Source organism: Limanda limanda, chromosome 20 (genome assembly GCF_963576545.1).
Source record: "Limanda limanda chromosome 20, fLimLim1.1, whole genome shotgun sequence".
Classification (NCBI taxonomy): Eukaryota; Metazoa; Chordata; class Actinopteri; order Pleuronectiformes; family Pleuronectidae; genus Limanda; species Limanda limanda.
In genome coordinates this window covers 14,637,376-14,657,667 of record NC_083655.1, presented here as the reverse complement: position 1 = coordinate 14,657,667, position 20,292 = coordinate 14,637,376, and the positions used below count along the sequence as shown (strand labels likewise).

Sequence of the window (20,292 nt, the reverse complement as noted above, 5' to 3'; positions counted from 1 at the left end):
TCACAGTCTGTTCAGCAAGGTTGATGCCCTGTTGTATTTATAACACATCCTCTCCTTCCACATTTACCACAGTGTTAGTGTCTGTGAGGGTACGATTGACTTTGTTGAGTGAACCGAGACAGACACCTGAGGGGATTTATGGTCTAGATGTTTATATACTATATTGTTTCATATGCAATTCTTTTCAAAACCCGAATTATGATCTGACATCGCAGCCAGCTCCCTCATTGGTCAGCTGTGAGCCAGGGTTTGAACGTCTCTCCCAGTTTCCATCACAACTAACACAGATCATCGCACCGAAGTCATGACACATTTCATTCAAACGTTGTTTTCTTATTTGAAATGGAAATAAACCGCATCAGTCTTGGGTTCATCTCAGGAGACAGGGAACTGAAGCAGAGTTTATTTTAGGAAAAACAGTCGTCTACATCGTCTAATTTATGCACTCTGGGTTCAGATAAGGCTGTAGTTGGGTTCACTTTGTTTTGAGGTCGGATTTCTGTCAGGTTCATGCCAGGTCCAGGTTCTTTTCAGGTCAGATTCAACTCGGGTACATGATGGGTTCACGCTGCTTTCAGATTGGGCTCATGTCGGGTTCAGGTTATTTTCAAGTCAGATTCAGGCAGGTCTGTTTCCAATAAAACCTCTAATCATGGCTTTGATGCAAAATATAATTATAGTATCTATTCTAAATTGTCAGAAGTTCTATTCTTCGCCGACCTTCATTTACAAACATGTTGAGCAGCGTCCTATGTGCAGCCACAGTGACACCGTAAAAAAAAAAAATAGCCAGTGCTTACCGTCATGGTTGGGGTTTCCCAGCGTCCACGGCTCATCAGAGTCAAAGTGCGTGTCGCCTCCTATTCCCGGTCCAGGGAAGTAGGCATGAGCAAGGAAGCCACCTTCGCCATCAAAGGGCGAGCTGTCCCCATGGAAACCTGAAGCAAACATGATGGTGATGTCTACGTCTTTCTTGGTCCTCTCCAGTTCGCTGTAGGCCACAGCCTCGAAGCGCAGCGGCGTCACGTTTTGCCAAACGTCAAAGGCTCGTCGGATGGCATCGTGGGTCTCCTCCGCACCCACCTTGGGCGTCACGTTCTTTATGCTGCAGGGAGAAGAGGATGGAGAAGTTATTCTGGTCCACACTACCCCATCCAGTGTGATCTGTATTTAGTTTTCTCCTTTTACCACCATTATAACGTGACTTCTACACTGAAGATATGTTAGTTATAACTCCCATAACTGTACACACTGGCTGAAAAGGGCAATACTGCTGCATGTCAATCTACAACCTCACACCGCCCCAGAAAGAAAGAAAGTTTGTCCTTATCGCTGCTTTCTCTCCACACTGCCATTTCACGCTCAGGCTGTTTGCCAGCTGAGAGCTAAATGGAGCGATTTGTGAGAGAAAAACAGCTGAGTCCTTCCCCGCCGGTCGACTTGCTGCAGGTGTGGGGAGGAATTTGCCTCTGGAATGTATTTTCTAATTAAGGATTATCAACAGCCCAGCGCCTGCTGAGAGCCCCAGTCTGGCTTTGGGCAATCAGGAAAGCCTCTCTCCATTTTATTCACTCCAAAAATATCCCAGTGTCACGCTCTCGCGTTCTCTACGGGATAGAGGTAGAGGTCTAGTTTACATCCTGCAGCTCAGACACTCGCAAATTCACAATTTGCTGCGTGTTGTTGTGCTGGTAGCTCAGAGTCTGACCTTGGAGGAGAGTTGGTTGCCTGATGTTTGGTTCATAAGTGCAATGTGTGAATTCTGACTTCTGATACTTTTTTTTCTTTCCTTACTTCTCAGGAGTTTCAACTTAAGAAATATAAATATAGTGCTAGTAAATCGGCTCCAACATTTATTTTTAGATATCCTAGTTGCCTTTACCAAAACCCAGTGCTTGGTTTTAATTAGTTATTTGATGCCCTAAAACCAGTCAAAACATTACGTCTGACAAATGAGATTGACTCATAATTAGTCAGGCGCCTGTATTACTGGGACTTGCTACAGTGGCTCCATCCCTTGAACCACAGCACAAAATAGTCTGCCTGGTAAATGGATTGTATTTATATGGCTTTTATTTTTACTCTGGGAATGGGGAAGACTGGGATTGAACCGCCAACGTGCTGGTGAGAGAACGACCCGCTCTACTCTCTCTGCAATAAACTCTGGCTCCAAAAGCGCAAGATGGCAGCATTCGTTTTACAGGATAGTTTAGCTTAATTTCATATTCATGTACAGTCTGTGGTCTAGCCAAACAACAACGTCCAGTTTTTGCCGGCTTGTTGTTAACTTCAAATAAAATAATTAGCTGTAGCCTGTAAGTGATTTAAACTGTGTCAATCAAAGGAGTCAGCTTAAATGCTGTGTGAATATGGTGGTTGGCTTTTGGGTAAACTGGTTCTGCCAGCTTGAGGCACAGTCCTTCTGTGTATTGAAGTTGAAGGAGAAGCACAAAGGACGAGGCTGTATTCAAATGGATATCAGCTGAGCCAGAGAGAGAGAGTCCAAATGATTGAGATTATTGAGACAAAAATAGAGAAGGGTTTCCTGTTATTACCTTACTCAACAAAAACACATGCAGGGAGAAGCAGCTTAAAGACAAACGGACCACAGTAAATATTGTACTTCATATTTATGAGGTGACAGTGATTCCAGATGCAGCTCACTGTAGAACCTGCATGCAGCGAGGAACAGTAGACATGCCGGAACTAATTAGTGCCTCCCAACAGGAGGCACTGTATGTGGCTGCATAGAAACGAGCACACGCCTGGGAGAACATGCAATTGTTATTCTTTCCAATCGCCAGCATTGTTTTTTTCAAAGAATATTGTTTGAAAGAAGTTTGAAAAGCAGAGGCAAAGGGTCCGACCTGGATTCAGTTTTAGAGGTTTGCCTCAGCCAGCGCAGTCACCAGGAGGGAAATGACTGAATCACAGTAAACACACGCATAAGTGTTGCTGCTCAAAGTAAAGGAGCAGCTAGTGGAAATATGTGTCTTACCCTCAGCAGCCTGAGTTTGAATGTTTAAGACTTTTAGAAAAGTCTATTAAAACTAATAATAAACCAGCTAATAACGGTATCAAGTGTAATTATCCTGACTCTATTTAAGCCTGTTTAAGCCCCTCCACAGACAATGAAAGGGAGAAATGTTAACAGTCCTGGCTGCCATTCTATTATCCCACCTCTGAAATTCTAAAGGCTGGAAGGTGTCTTTTCACTAATGGGGCATTTCTCTGCACACTCAATTAGTGAGTCTAAAACCATTATTTTAACTCTGAAAGAAGTCCAGAGATGCAAACAAATCTTTTTCTGTGGGTCAGAAGAACTTAGCAAAGATTTAAGATGAAGAAAAAAACACTGATACACACAAATAGAAAAACCTGAAGAGTATAATACAGTGTAATGATGTAGTGTAGTGGGAAATGAAACTTTATTTTCCTTGAAAGACAGAGGTTATTCATTTGGATTCTTCAAGGCTGCCATATGTGACAGATGGGCACTGCAACAACTCGCACTTTTTTCATTTCCCTTTGTAACACCATATGTCGGCCTTTCTTGGAAACATCCCAGCAATCAACAGATAAATCAAGAGAAACATTTTTGAGGAATGTTTCCAGGAAATTAGAAGGAAAACACAGGAACTGTAATATAAACGTGCTGCACTCTCTACCTCCGCTGCTCTGCTCTGAGATAAAAAGGAGCAGCTGTAGGCACATCTGACTGCTGACTGGAGGCCAGGCACACATCCATGTCCAACACACACACACATACACATCCTACTACATAACCCTAATCTGTCAGAGAGCACCCTATGCCCTCCACTGGGGTTTCCTCCTCTCAGCTCATCTCTTTCTCTGCAGCTGCTTCTCTTCCACAACTCCTCACTTCCACCAATCTCCTCTTCCGCTCTTCATCGCGAAGCTAGGCTTGTTTTCCTCTTTTCTTCAGACCTGTGTTGTCACTGATGAACCAGGCGCTCACAAAACTGCTTCCAAGCCGAAACCCAGTGAGAAAAATGCAGTGGTATATAGTCCTACTTCAGCTGTAGGCCACTGATCCACTAGATTATATGTAATGCTGCTTACACATTTATCCTCAAGGCAGAGCAGAAATTTAAAAAAAACAGTTCCACTTCTTAAGGATTATCCCATGAAACATAGAGCTGGGGGCAGGCGACAGCATAATAGGTATAAAATATTACACACGTTGGGCTACTGACCTCACAAAATATTATATAACTGCAGCATGTTGTCCTATACATTATTAATCGTGGAGCTGCATGCCACAAATGATGCCTGTGAGTCATGAAATCGGCGATGATGTCTCTGGTGCACGTATGCTCTTTTCCCATTTGTGCGACATGTTGTGTTGGGTATAATGCTGCAGTCGCAGGATTTAAAGAACATGGTCTGTGCTGCGTTTAATTGAGCATTTGCTTGTGTAGCTTTCTGTTCCTCATATAAGACTGAAGCTTGTATGTGTGTTCAGAAGCTGTTCTCTGGGAAAAACACGTAAATCCACAGGAATGGCATATATAACAAATAGTTATATATCAGCTGGACTGATTTTAAGGGGACTGCTGGGCCTTGGCGGAGGTATGCGCTCTATTGAGTGCCATTGTAGCTGTGATAGCAAAAATCGTAATAAACCCACCTGTATGTGATATGTTTGTGCTGCCACTTCTGTCCTGTGAGGGCGTACCGCCGTTTCCTGACACTGAATCTGGATGCACCCCCTATCTGGTCGGGAACACCACATCTGGGCTTCTTCATCCACCTAGAGGAGAGCGGAGAGGAGGCCATGATCAGCACTGAGTGTATATCCATCGTGCTTCAGGTATCATCAGCAGCAGTGACGAAACCAAATGAAAGATCTAATCTGCTGCCATTTATGAACAGATGCAGACCGTGATCATTCATTTAAATCTCTCTGTACATTTGCACTTAATCTTATCCGAAGGCTAAACACAAAACATGCCCTTTCACATAATTCTCACACTGCACACACGTACACATTGATGAATTCATGCAGAGAAAAGACGCCTCACCTTATCGTGGTATCGCCACTTTGACAAAGAGAGGCAGAGGGGGAACAGAAAAAGCAAACAGGTGCACAATTATTATCACATTCACTCAGTTTCAGCCCAGTGGTTGGACAGATGTTCGTCTGTGTTCACACCATCAGCCACCACATTGTCACGTTACAGTTCAGTGGCCAATTTCAACTCGGCGACACTTGTAGCTTGGATGGTATTTCAGTGTTGCTGCAGATAAATGTCAGTGAACAGGTAACACAACATCTGGGTAAGAGACCCCAGGGTTAAAATAGAGTGAAGCCTGAGCTCTGTTTGGTGTATTAAGACTCGTCTGTGCTCACATGTACAGTACTTGAATAATAAATCAAGCTTCTCATTTACAGGTTTTACTGCTTCCGTTAATAAGACGATTGAACAAGAGACTAAATCAGTGATTTCATAACCTTGACATCGTCTGACAGAATCACCAGACACATGAGTTAAACAAGATGGCTGTCCTGTGATTTCATCTTCAGAAAGCAAAACAGGTGCTGAATGACTCATCTAACCTTACCTACTCCGACCAATTTTTACCTCTAAATAACACAAACTCAATAAATCACTATACTGCATAAGCTATTTCTCTGAACCACTATTACTCAGTTCACTGCACATTTCACCTCAGGCTCCCTTCTTTGCCTCTTTGGGCTGATGTTTTGATGGTTCAACCCAACATCATGCCAATGAAATAATCATTTGTTTGAAAGTCTATCCTGTCATGCAAACTGAGATAAGACACAAGCGCTAAGACTGATGACTCAAGCTCTGTGGTATCTGTGTACATTTACATTGAACTGCTGAAATATGTGTCTGTTTATGCGGATTCGGTCAATAACTGGTAAGTTACACAGGAACATCTTCAAAGGTATTTTTAAAGCAGCGTGACTCACTCTACAGTGTGGCTGTCCAGAGTCCCTGTGATGTTGAGGCCGTAGCGGCGCTGCATGGCAGCGATAGCAGACTGCATGACTCGGGCAGAGCGCAGCACTGACATTCTGGGGTCTGCTGCAGGAAGGTAGCCATACCTCTGGAGCCATGCCTACAAAGAAATATGAAGACAGAGAGGGAACAGTGAGACACTGTAGCAAAGGATTTACAGGTCAGACAATAGGAGGGTGAAGTAAGTTACAGGTGAAAGGAAGAGTTCAAGTTGAAACCATTAGCTTAGTCAGGGTTTTTCCTGGCTGAATATAAGGCGGGGGTGGTACTGACTCTGCTGACGTCGATGGCCGCCACTAAATGAACGCGGATCACCACATCATGAACTTTTCCGAAATGAGTCAAATATTTCTTCATGGCTGCGTGCATTCATAGGAAATGGTAGGAGTCACTTGTTCCTGAAGTAATTCCCAAGATGTCCCAAGTTCACTTTTCCTTTCTTTAGAGGATTGAGCTATAATTAATTTACACATCAAACATCCTGTAGGTTTATGCTGTGGCCTCAAGTTTGAAATATTTCAACTTTGCTGCTGAGACATCAGGCTCTAAAACCCACAATACCCATTAGCCCTAGAAGTATAAATGGAAGCATCTGTGATTTTAAAAAGTGTCATTGTTAGAGTTTTTCATAGAATGTGGATCCACAGCTGCTGAAATTTGTCAAACTGAACCAGATTTAACAGTTAACTGATTTAAGCTGCATATTCTGTTCCTCAGTTGTCTCCAGGCGTTGGCGGCTCGTGTGACACAATTCTAAGCTCTGTGATCGCATGTCTCTTGCCAAGTTTCTATCTACGGAGCAGATATTTGTTTCTGCAGCCACTGATCATTTATTCTGTTGATTGAAGCAGGAGAGATTCATGTTGATCCAGACTGTGAGTCACCAACATTGTCAATGGGAAAAATGAAGGAGAAGCAGCAGCGTCTAGAGTAACTCCTCACACCTCACTTCTCTGTTAACGATTTAACATGTTAACAAAATACTTTTGTATTTCACCCGTACCTCACAGAGCAAGACATTTGTGTCATCTAAATCACCCAATAAAGAAAAGAAGCATATTTTCCCAAAACTATTACTTTAATGAATGACTTGAGAGGTGGGAAATCAGTCATAAGTTAGATTCTGACAAACATGCTTATTAAAAATGTGTTTTGCCACCAAAGTGCTATATAGTAAGGCACCTGGTCCAGTGGGGCGGCTCAGTGCAAAAGTATGAGTCTGCAGGTTTCCAGGTGTGAATTTGCAGTCATCCGCTGAATTTCCCTGACTCAATGAAAGGTAAGAACTGCTCCCCGTTCTGTGCAACAGCATCTTAAATGTCATCAAGATATGACTTGATATGAGAGAGATGGAGATATATGAAGAAAAAAGTGACTGATCTAAAGACACTTTATTCCCAGGGACATTTGTGTCGGGGAAAGGGCACGAGCAGATAGTGAGAAATCTCTTTACCAGTTTATAGAGCAGAATGTCATCTGTTATCATGTCATTTGGCTTGTCAGGGAAAAGAGCTTTAGTGTAATGGAGCTTTCAGAGTCCCTGTAAAATCCTGCCAGTGGGGAATCACAGCTCAGGCCTTGGGACCAGGCGGGACACAAGAGGGATCATCTGGGTTTTTACATACAAAACAAATTGGAAAAGACTCAGTGCATCCAAATATTCTCCCAGTCTTCATCCCCAGAAATGGTCAACAGATTCGCAAACTGTTGAATCTCGCAACACAGTGCCAACCATTTAAAAACCACAAGACAGGCGCTAAACTGTATTAGTTCAAGTGCAGAGAAAGGATGCAAAAATAGTGGTCTAAATTCTCAAAGAGCTGATGAACTCAAGGCTGCCAGGATGTGTTTTCCTCAAACCTTCCTTATTCTTCATTTAGCAGCACTGTGCTGTGAAATCTGAGCGCTATTCTTGTCCAGAGTCTTGTCGAGCTGCTTCTGTCATGATGGAGGCCTGCTGCTCCGGATAGCACACACACAGAGAATGAAATTCACAAAACAGCGAGGGGGGCATGGCGAGAACGCAATAAAAGACAAACCATTAACCCAGCACTGGAACAAATGCGAGTCTGCAGCTTCCATCTGAGCCTCGTGTCGGGCCACAAGCAACAATCAGCTCTGTAGAAACCTGCTATTTATAAAAAGGGGTCTGGTACATCTGAACAAGAAGACCTTTGTGATATTTCATTCTGGATGCCCACATGGAAAACTCACTGTGGGGTCGGCTAACATTCAAATTTAGAAGTTAACCAAATACGTTTCACTTCTGGTTGTGTCTTTGTGGGAAGCTCAGGCCTATTCACACTGTTAATACACTGATAGAAGGGAGGGTGGTGGTTGAACAGGAAATGTACTATTGATCAAATAAGATAAATAGCATGATTAGCACAAATGTAAATTAAATAAATAAAATTCCAATAAAGGAAAACCAAAAAACTGGGATATATATCATATATATATAATGTATATGTATTAGACTGTGTGTGTGTACTTTGAGAAATATGGTTTGGTTAGCATAGCTTAGCATAAGACTAGGAGCTTACTGAAAGAGCTGGTCTTTCTCTGTCTGAAGATTAATTTAACTTTATGCTACGCTAAGCTAATCAACGACTTCCAATCTTCATGCTAAGCTAACCTAACAATTATCTTACAGTCTCCATGATAAAGTGAGCCGATCCAACAAGCCAATCCAGATCCTCCAGTCTACAGGCTAAGTTCAAAACAGCTCAACATGTCTACAGGCCAGCAATCAATTCAAAAAAGTTTTTTTTTCTTTTGAGAAACTGAATTATTAATGAACACAGTATTTACTTGGATTTAGAAAATGAATACTTCATGAATACAGTATTTACTTGGATTAGAGTTCATTAGAGTTCTTTTAGTGAAATGATCAACATCTGCTTACTAACTCAGCAAAACAGACACAGGCCAAATGCTACCTCAGAGTTTTTATGAGTAGCAGAACTTTATCCAAGGAACATCTTTATGAAGCAAAAATCATCTATACTACAAATGTTACCTATATTTATGCATTTCAGAATAAAAAACTGTTCTCCAAGAGTCAGATAAAAAGACTCCATGAGGATGGAGGATTTATCCTTATGTTTGTTATCTCCATTTGACCAGATGTTCCAGCACTTTTCTCTGTGCATCCCTTAACCAAACCGAACATAATTTTAACCCCTGCCTAACCTTAATCTAACTTTAACCTAATCTAAAAAAGTACCTTACCCTAAACCTACCATAACTTTACCTAGTTTTAACCTAAATCTAAATCCAACTACAAACAAAACTTAACCTAAACCTAACATAATTTTAACCTAGCCATAAACTAACTCTAACTTCTACCAAAACGAACTTTAACCAAACCTAACCTTACTCTCACCAGATCCTACTCTGAACCTTTTCTTCCTTGTGGGGACTTGCTTTTTGTCCCCATAAGGTTTGTTTACACATAATATAGATGCAGGGTTTCCCCCAGTGCTGTATAGGCCTGGCGGGCCGCCAGGCCTTACTCCCCCCCCCCGCCAGGCTAAGCTTCGCATGTTTTTTTTATTTAAAAAAAAAAAAAATCCGTCACTCGCGCACATCAACAACACTTCACTTCCTCATTGAGCCCCGATCCCCAAGCAACCATCCTATTGGTCCAAACAGTCACATGTCCCGACCAGACGCCTTCACTGACCCTCGGACATCAGAACGCTCCTTCAACACAGTGTTTTACTGAACATACGTTGCCTTCACTGACCGTCAGACATCAGAACGCTCCTTCAACACAGTGTTTTACTGAACATAAGTCAAAACCGAACATAAACATAAACCCAGTCCGTTACACGATTAGGCTGCAGCTATTTGGTTTTATTTATTTAAAAATAGGGTACTTCTTATTTCATACATTTTCCATGAGGAGGACTCAAATAGCCCTACAAAGTTCTGTGTTTAATTTATTTCAAAGTAGGCCGACACTTGCCTGTGTATTTTGTTTGTTTGTTATTTTGTTGCTTGTCTGTTTGAGTAGCTGGCTGAAAGCAAAGAAGTAGTACGCTTATCTTTTATTGGTAACCAAACTGTTACGGTTCATTGTTTCTGAAATAAGAGGCCTGACTGCTATGTTCACAGGAAACTTGATTTTTTTTTTAATATTAAGTAGGGCTGCCACTAACGACTATTTTTCTATCGATTAATCTGACGACTATTTTATCGATTAGTCGATTAATCTAAACGATTAATTTTCCTCCAAAAAAATCAAATTGACCATTTCAATTCAGTTAATTTTATTTTGATAACAACAAACTGTATGTCACCATATAATGCAGCACAAAACAAAATGTAAACAAAGGCTCAAATATTAAAGTGCAAAACTGTAGGTTTAAACTAGCAACTCCAACGTGATAAAAATAAATAAAAAAGAGGACTTATAAGTTAAGTCAGCAGTGCAACTCAAAAAGATATCAAAGTATCTATTTAACCCCTTATCAAAATAAAAAAGTTAGGTGTACATATTAAACAAAGTGCAACATGTTTAGAGTATAAGAAACAAGAAACAATGGTGTCCAGCTCAAAATCCGACTCAACACCCCCCCCCCGTGGGTGCCTTCTAGCAGCCCTACCACCAGGCTTAGCAAGTTTTCTGGGGGAAACCCTGAGATGTGTAAACAGATATGGCCGTAGACATGGACCACACACATCCACACTTTTCCTCTGTGTAAGACTATAGACCGCGATGTAAGCTTGACGTAAATGAACCTTGGTATTTTTCCGCCATCTCAGATCTCCCTGTTCCTCTTTCCTGTCCTGTAATCATCTCTGCTCACATCTCACATGTCCCTCCCTCCTGTCTCCCCTCTGACACTGGGGCTTTCATGTTGTTTCCACATTTGGCTCTCCCCTGGTGAGTTTCCTGCTACTTCTAGGGGCAAAAAACACGTACACACTTTAGACGTGGCACTGCATATTGAGCCAAACAGTAATACTGTCACCGTAGCCTGTGCAGCATCTGTATGTCTGAGTGCAGACAAACTGTTTTGAGCAGGACCAGAGCAAATTTGCAAGTGAGCAGGGACTCTTTGAGAGAGAGAGGGCAGGGCTTTGATGGAATGCTTTAAAAATATGAGCGTGAAATGAGGCAATAGCTCTCTCAAAATAAAAGACTGTGCTCCTGAATAAAGATAGAAAATAAACTCCATATGGGACCTCCATTATCCCCAGAGGTGGATGAAGCATATAAAGGATATTGATTTGAGCTAATTTGCAAAAGAAATCACCCGCATGGACATGTCGCAATGTTTCCTGTGGTGCTGTCAATTAACCTGCTGCAACTGATTGTGTCGCTAATCCGTCATTGTCACCACAGGGGTCACGTGACGACAAAGGACATCAAAAGCCTAATGGCATGTTGTATATTGATGATTATGGTTATAGTACAACATTTCTAATTGTTTTAAAAATGTATTAGAGGAAAGAGAGGAAGCAGAGAGATGTCTTTAATATAATCGGGCAGTAAGTGAAGTAAAACCTCAGAAACTATGAACAATGAAGGAATCCTGACCTAAAAATTCACAAAAACATTTACAAGTGAGCAAACGTTAAACGAAATGTCAAAAGTTGGCAAGATGTAAATGAATGCAATCTTTACACAACCATGACAGAGAAAACCTAGCTATGTCCGACATACAAAACGGCTGAAATTGCATCAAAACACACAAAGCACAAATATATAGGTATAGCAGAAACTTTCAAAGTTTTACTTCTGACTTCTTATTGTAGAGATGCAGACACTAGTGGGAGCTCAAGTTAGAGCAGAGGGTTAGTATTGTCATACACAAAAACAGAGCTGAAACACTACAGCAGATTATAACAAGTACATGAACTACAGTCCACAGCTGGCTGCTCAGGTGCATCTGGGTGTTTCGCCGCTTATATCTTCTGTTAATCCTTCAGAGAGAAAAATGGATCTTAAATATTTTCTTCTGAAACTGGCATTAACTGTTTGCTCTTTCCTGATCCTCCCTCTCCACTGCTCTCCTCTCTTCCTCATTTATCCACTCTCTTGCTCTGCGATCTATGGTTCTCTGTGTGCTGCCAATGTAAGAAGCAGGAGGCTCCAGCTTGACAGCCTCCTTTTTACATTACATAACATTACATGTCATTTAGCTGACGCTTTTATCTAAAGCATTCAACATCTACGAGGGGCCATTCAGGGTTCAGCATCTTGCCCCAGGTAACTTCATGATGGGCTGAGATTCCGTTCACCGACCTTCTTGTTGGAGGACGACTGCTCTACCCCCTCAGCCACAGCTGCACTCAATAAGTGGGTCCTTACTCAACAACATGGTAATGAGGGGGCTGGTAAGAAAAGACTGTGCCGATGTGTTTGTGACAGAAAGAGAGGGGGTGGATCTTTTATGTCCTTATCAGAAGTGTACAAAAAACGTTTTCAATAATTATGAAACTAACAATGGCAGCGGAGAACACTGTGTGGTCCTATTTGTCGGCTTTGTTCTGTTTTACTTAGAACATCTCATTTGATATTTGAAATGTGGCTTAGAAACTTATTCTTTCTAAATATAACTTTTTTATGTTGTTGTTTAATGGTTAATGGTGTTTTAACAAGTGTCAGTAAGAAAAGACTTCAGAATGAACATCCCTATGGGTAACCATAGTGCTGCATTACAAGTGCCTCACAGTATGTTCACATCTGTAATTCTGTTTCATGGATCAAAACAGTAAATTATATATTGGTGTGTTTTAGCTCTTTGCCAACACAGTCTTAAACTAAACCAAAAGAAATCCAAAGAAACACTGGAAAACAGATGAGAACAAGTCCAATCTGTAAAATGTTTAGCTCCGAGAAGCAGCTGGTTGTATCTTAGCTTAGCAGAGCTTGGAAACAGGCATCCTGGCTCTGTCGACAGGTGAAAAACAAGCACGTATCTCAAAGACCGAAATGCAGTTACAGTCCCGAGATTACATGTTGAGTATATTGATGTTTTGCTGTCTTGATAAAAATGCTTCTGATTGAACAACGCAGAAATTATTGCAAAATGATGCACTGTTTGTTTGTACCATTCAGCCCAACCAGGACTCTACTGATTTAAACCAGTTCCTCGTGTGTAATCTGATAATGATGCGTCTAGAAAGATACCCAGCACTTCCTGAAGGAGAAGAGCTAGAAAGAGGTTAAAGTTTTCCAGAAATCAGGGAAAGATAAGGAGGCTAAAATGCGTCTATTTCTGGCTTCTCCACACTTGATTTCACTTCACTCTGAAGCACAGCTCTCCCATGCATGTGATGTCGGAAGAGCCTGAACTCACGGCTCTACGCTGCTTCACAGGCTACATTTCTTCCTCACCTTTCACACACAGTGCACAACATGCGGTTTTAAGTCTTGGTCCTCATAGTTGCTCTATAGAAAGGACACTTGAGTGCATTTACACGACCGCACGTTTCCATTAAGGCTCTCATCCAACTATACTTTGAGCTATACACACAAGTGCTGTTCCAAGAATATGAAGAATAATGTTTAGCAAAGCCAAGTCAATAAAGGTCGAAGGCATCTCCCTGGAAACTGATGTAAAACCGTAATTACAAAAAACAGTTGTAGGCCTGAAATTACCAAACTGAGTGAAGAATTTTGCCAGAAGTTAATAAACGATGCTAATTAGGTCAGACAGTTAGAATGCAGACGGGCAGATTTAGTTCTAGCTTGGTCATAACAATTTGCTTTTAGCCTAACAAGCTCATTATGGGTGTAACGTTCTGTGGTGGATGGAGACTGTGGGCAAAGCTGGAAACATTGATTTTCTTCAGATGCGTATTTGTGGAACAGGTGCTCACATAAATTACATTCATTAGCTCTTAACTCAAAATGGTTTTATTGCACTCAAAGTAATGAACACAGATGAAACTTAGCTCACTTGATCCTGTTGTCATTTTCCCTTTCTGGGGCATCTCCGCTCTGTGTGTGTGTGTTTGCTCACTTTTTCTAGGAATGACAAAAGTAGCAAGATCTTTGTTAATATTTTAGAATCAGTTCCAGTTTGGAACCAGGTTTCAGGGTTCATCCTGTAACATGCGTCTTGCACAGTGAAAGTGACAGCAGTGTACTGGAGTGACTCACAGGCCTTGTCTTGTTGCAGATGCCTCACAGGAGCACTGAACTGAGCTGAACTGGCAGCGCTTGTGTCCCCGGACCACCTCAACCAGCTTTGCTCACCACCTGATGAGCAGGAGGCGGGCTGATTGCCCAATGGGAGCCATCAAAAGGACAAAGCTGCGAGGTGGTGGAGTCACTCTATTATGGATGAGGCGCGCCTCAGGGAGCCCGGTCAGCATGACAACGTGCTGATAGCGGGTGGTGGCTGAACAGCTGACGGGAGCTCGGTCTCCTCGGGTTACAGATCAAATGTGCATTAACTTTTGATGGACAGTGGTGGACACCGAGATGAAGTTTGACTTTAGAGTGACTTTATCAATTGAATTTGAAAGGAAAGAAAATTCACTGAGATTCCCCTGTTTATCACAGCCACAATCTATAAGAGTATTGTTAACTGTCTTTGAATGATTTGTGTTGTCAACTTCGCTTCCATTAGAAATATAATTTTCCATTAAAATCACTTTATCCTACATGTCTCATTTAAAATGTTGCCAAAAAGGACCGTTGTGCACATGCAACCAATTGTGAAAAAAACTAAATTCTGCTCTTCAAGTGGACTGAGAATCCATGAAAGAGTCATGCTGAATATGTATGGTTAGTTCAATATGTGGAACATGTGGAGCCCTGAGTTTTCTTTTCAAAACATGTGCAACACTTTGAACTTAGCAAATCAAAGCCAAGAAATCACTATAGGTAAGATTGGCTGAGTGCATCTTAAGTCTGGAGTTACACTGAATTAAATACAGGGTTATTCACAGGTCCAGGAAGCCGTGACATGTTTTCTGAAGGTTTGTTTGTTTGGAGCAAGATTACAACATTACAGCAGGTGATCCATGCAGTGGCCCAAAGAGCTCAACACACTGCTGTATTTTAAGAAAACACCCTGCAGAAGTGTGTCCAGGGGACACGTTGTCGCTCTGCTGTACGAGTCGAGTTCGCACGTCCATTTCGGTGACAACACTTTACATAACACCTTACATGTGTAGCGCACACAGAAAATACTGGAGCTAACCAGAACAGGCTTGTCACAGCCCAGCAATGAATGTTTCAACCAGAGAGTGAAGGGTGTTGACAGGACTAAGCTGGTCTAGAGGTTTATTACCTCGTATATTTAACAGTATTAATATCCTGCAGGTTTATACGACTTTAAATATTAATACAAAAGTTGAATTAGAGCAGGAGTCAGCTCTTCTTGGACCCATGAAGAGGCTTATAATGTATCTTACATTTAACCAGGCTTGTATTTCATGTTTTTAAACAGCCTGCAGTCAGAGTTGTTATAGATAAAATAGAAAGACCAGGGCTACACTCACAAACCAAAGAAATTACCACTTACTGGATGGCTGCGCTAATTCAAATTAGATCCATGTCACTGTCGTAGGGATTTCTTTACTGAATGTCGCATTTAAAAAAATTATTAAAAGTGAACTAGCAGCATGGTCAATTAGGAGCTGAACTTGACATCAGTAGTTTTTTCGAGGCAAAGTTATCTCTTAACTTTGTTGCCCAATGGTTGATGCTTCTGGAGCTGATATGAAAATTTCACCACCAGACAGCGTCCAAAGGGAACATGCAGAAAGTCTTACACTAACATCCGTACAACCCCACTCATCTTTATCTCACAAGATCCCAAAGCATTAACTCTTTCCTCTGACCGACACGTAGGGCATCGCAACAATACGATAAAAGCAGAAAATGATGGAAAGAAGTGAATCAGGGCGTCTGAACTGAGGATATAGAGCGATTCAAAGCTGTGGACAACGTTTAAAACAGAGATGCTACTTTGGATGAACATGTGATTTTATAGTGTCTGTTTTAAAAAAGAGAGTAAATGGGTTAGTCTTGAGGCTGGAGTCTAAATATGCTCAACAGTACATTTCAAACTAAGGAAGAGAGACCATAGTTCGGATCATGGATCATAATTGTGTGTTGAAAAGATCTTGATTTGATCCCCAACACAAATTACAGCCCATCTTATTATTATTGACTTTAAGAGGCAGATGAAGAAGAAATTATTTTGGTATCAAGTCTATCAAGACAAATATTTCTTGCATTAGGATAGTATTTCTGAGTACAACCAGTCAGAGGTTACCCTACAGAAGATAAAAAAGGAGCCGTTGCCACTAGTTCAACACCATCTGAATAAAGAATTAAAAAGCAGCTAGCTGCGTTTTTTAAGTATTCAGGACAGCAGAGATATTACTTTAACCCATCCATGCAGTAAAAGAGAGAGGTGTGGGGGTACAGGTGACTCGTGGGAATGTGATCCCGGCCTCTCGGGAATGCCTGCAGCATCAGACCGCCGTGAATTATTCATCGGTTACACGCTGAACCACTGGCAATCGTGCCAGGGTCGTCAAGGCAACCATAGCCCTTCTGCCCACACCAGTAACCACAAACCCACACACAAACTTTAAACTGCTGGACCTGATATTCATGCTGTAAAATTTTGAATTTGCATAAGACTCAACATCACTTCTAATGATACCAAAGCTGTCAGCTGACTCAGATGCAGTTATTATTGCAGAGGCTGAACAATGCTGTGCTTCTTATTAAGCCGACACACACACACAATGACACACACACACTGAAGAAATGCTTTATGCATGCGATGTTCAGCATCTGAGTGGCTCCATTAGGACAAAAGGTCACAAAAATGTCACCCAAAAATGTCACAGCCTGATCACACATACTGATCCGAGCCGAACCTCTGACACTAAACCCTCTGCAGGGACGGTGCACAGCATTTCCATGACTTCAGATGTTAAAAAATAAATGTCTGGATCGTGATGTCCGACACCAGCCGACGTTCTCAGAGCCGACTCCCTCTGCAGGTTTCCACAATTACATATTCACACTGCTGCAAACACAAGGTTCAAAGATTGCAATTAAAGACTGCAACAGTTTCCATGGATCACAAAACTGTGCAGCATAAATATGCGCACACACACGTATATTTCTGTCAACAGTTTAATTGACAGCATGTACTGCTGCAGATGTCAGTCACATTAAAGATTTAACAGCTCAGTAAGCTGTGACCGTTGACACAGATCTGTGTGTGTCTGCTTGTGTGTGATCATGAATCATTTAGGTCAGTGCAGGTGTTGTTGTATTTCTCTAGGATTGGATGAACAGACTGACACAGACACCCCGGTGGCTCACAAATCTGCTCTCCTACCAAAGCCAAATGACGTCAAGAGGGCTGTGTGTGTGTGTGTGTGTGTGTGTGTGTGTGTGTCTGAGTGTCTGTGTGTGTCTGTGTGTTTCTGTGTGTGTCTGTGTGTGTCTGTGTGTACTTGCAATCCATAATTGCTGAGTAAGAAACAAGAATGGAGCACACAAGTATAAACACAGTGTATAAATGCACCTGACATCCAACATAGGAAGAGAACTCATGCAGTTCATGAAGGAGGAAAACAAGACGTCGCTGCAACAAATACATTTCTCCTTTCATCAAAACAAGAGTCTAAGCAGTATCTAGTGGATGAATAAATAATGTATATATTGTTGTTTATCACTGTTGTATTGCAAAAATAAATTGTACTTATGTTAATGAATGTGTGATAAATAAATGCATTTGTGTTTCTCATGCTGTCAACACTGAAGTCCAGGCAAATTTACCACTTAGACAATAAAGTATATTTTGTCTTATATCTGCTGACCCTAATATCCACTTTAGCATCAGCCCCCAAAAATCCATATATGCTGAACAGTGCACACATAAAGAGACTAATATTCTCATGTAAATAAAAGAGACTGAGAACGATAGATTCAACACTTCTGCACTTTGTAATTCTGCCAAAAGCGCTGCTGCAGAAGAAGCATTGCATAATGAATGTGAGCGTAGTTGAGCAGTAAACACAAGCGCTGATAAACACTGGGACAGGAAAGAAAAGGTATAGTAACACACCACAAGTGTTGTATTGAGGTGCTGACGACCGAGTATAGACTTGAGAGCACGCTCTGGCTTCATATGCATTTTCCTTTCATCAAAGATAGATGAGGCTATGGCCCTCAGGCCTTCTTCAAGATCAACAACAGTAAGACATCCTGTCATCTATCTGAATAACAGACAAATGCATATGGAGCCAGAGAGTGTGACACAGGAAAGAAAAGGAGCATTCAAACTACATTAAGAGATAGTTCAAAGAATAACGCAGCAGCACTGAGTGCGCTGACTGACTGCCAAGACACTTGTGGGAAATGCAGCACAAAAGCAGCAAATAGGATCACTGAGAATAATGTACAGTGAAGTTTCAGCCTCATTCACAGTCTTTAGTGACACACAGGACAGTGGTAAGCAGAGACAGAGACGAGGACAGATAGGACCACGGAGACGCTGGTTCATGTCAAATATGACAGGGAAGAGGGACACACAAACACAGATCAACACATATAAACACACACACACAAGACTGAGACGTGAGAACAAACATCCCTGGAAGTGAGAGAAACTGTCTGCACTCACACATTATGCGAGAATAAGTCCTAAAGAGAAAACGAAAACGAGTACACACACACACCAATTCACTCCAGGTGTCCGGCTGGTAACCTGAGCTGTGACCGGAAGGAAGCTCCGACATTCTCCACATAGTGACAGCAGCACTGAGTGGTCTGCACTGACTCAGTATTTACAATGGTGTGGCCTACACCAATACATTTATTAATGAGGAAGTGTGTTATGTCTATCTGCACCAATACATAAACACACACACATAGTTTAGCGGTTTCAATCATTTCTCATTACCAGGTTTCACTGTTATTATGACTGTGTCTGAATACTTAGGACTACAAGTCAAAAACAGAGGTGTGTATTTCTACATCTGGACCAAAGTCTTTGTGTCGTGCTGAAACTTTTGGTCAGTTGAAAGAAAAATTATCCACCACAAATTGATTATTGATCGATCAATGGTGACCATGTCAAAAAGCTACAAAAAGCTCTGCAGAATCAATCATGTTCATTTGGGTTGTTTACTGATCCAAACAACCAATCAATTAACTGAAAGAATAATGAGCACATTGATAACGAAAATAATTAGACAGAAAGAGAAATGGACTATGAGCCAGAAAAAAAAAAGACAAAAAGACAAACAGAGAGATGGAGAGAGAACGGGAGAGAAAAGACAAAGTGACAAGAGCAGATCGAGAGAGAGACAGACAAAGAGAAAGACAAGAGGACAGAGAGAGATAGAGAAAGACAGACAAAGAGAGAGAAAGATGAAAAGAGAGAGACAGATAAACAGACAGACAGATGTATGTCCACAGACAGGGTCGCGGCAGAAGCTTTGTCCCCCCCCCCCCCCCCCTCTGTTGTGCAGCAGATTATCTGAGCCTTGTCTCTGCTGAGCTCGGAACAATGACTCAAACACTGAGTGTGACACCTGAAGTGTCTGTCCAGTACTGAGTGAAAAAGTGACACGCTCACAAGGCCTCAGTGCCATCAGTGCTAGTGCTGGAGAAAGTTACTGTGGGTAGACAGATCTAATTATCTGAAATCCAGCAGGGGAAAGAGTAGGGGGCTCAGGCAACAAAAACAGCAGAGCCGCAGCGGCGTTCAGGATGAGTATGTCCCCATTTCGCTCCAATTACACCTAATGTACATGCAGTGTGACTCACATGGTGCTTGCACTAAAAGCTTAAACTGCCGTCGTAGAATCAGCCCACTGCACAGGACCAAGAGTTCCAGCAGCTCACTGGGCTTGAAACTTGTTAACTGCTACACACACATCATAAAGTGAAAACCTCAAAGCACCAGAGAGCGGAGAACCACCACCGGCCCCGAAACAAGAGGAGAGCCGAGCACAGATCAGGATGTGCTTTATTATGAAGTGTAATTTCATCCTCAAACACAGACAGGAAAAACAGATTAAAGGTCCATTATCTCTTAATTACTCTGTGTAACATAACCAACTAATGATATTAATGAGTCGAGGCCACCCACACGGTGTGGCCTTGCATTAAGGAGCATTAAATGTTACATTATCAGTCTTTACACCAAAATTAGTGGGTGTACGCTGTAAAAAAATAAATAGCGATTGACTCCTTTCCCACTGTCAATATAGGAGTTTCTATGGAGCTAAATTCTTGCCAAATCTTAACATACAAACAAAAACACAGTGTGGTTAA

General features: G+C 41.7%; 1 protein-coding gene across 1 annotated transcript in view; it reads right to left on the bottom strand.

The window, feature by feature from the left end:
* LOC133026806 (matrix metalloproteinase-16-like) overlaps positions 1-20,292 on the bottom strand; it is a 63,970-nt gene that overhangs the window by 40,292 nt on the left and 3,386 nt on the right. The window contains exons 2-4 of the mRNA XM_061093774.1: positions 5,963-6,111; positions 4,652-4,774; positions 801-1,105 (exon numbers count right to left, since the gene is read on the bottom strand). Of these exons, the coding sequence (XP_060949757.1) occupies positions 801-1,105; positions 4,652-4,774; positions 5,963-6,111 (577 nt within the window). The remainder of the gene's footprint in view (positions 1-800; positions 1,106-4,651; positions 4,775-5,962; positions 6,112-20,292) is intronic.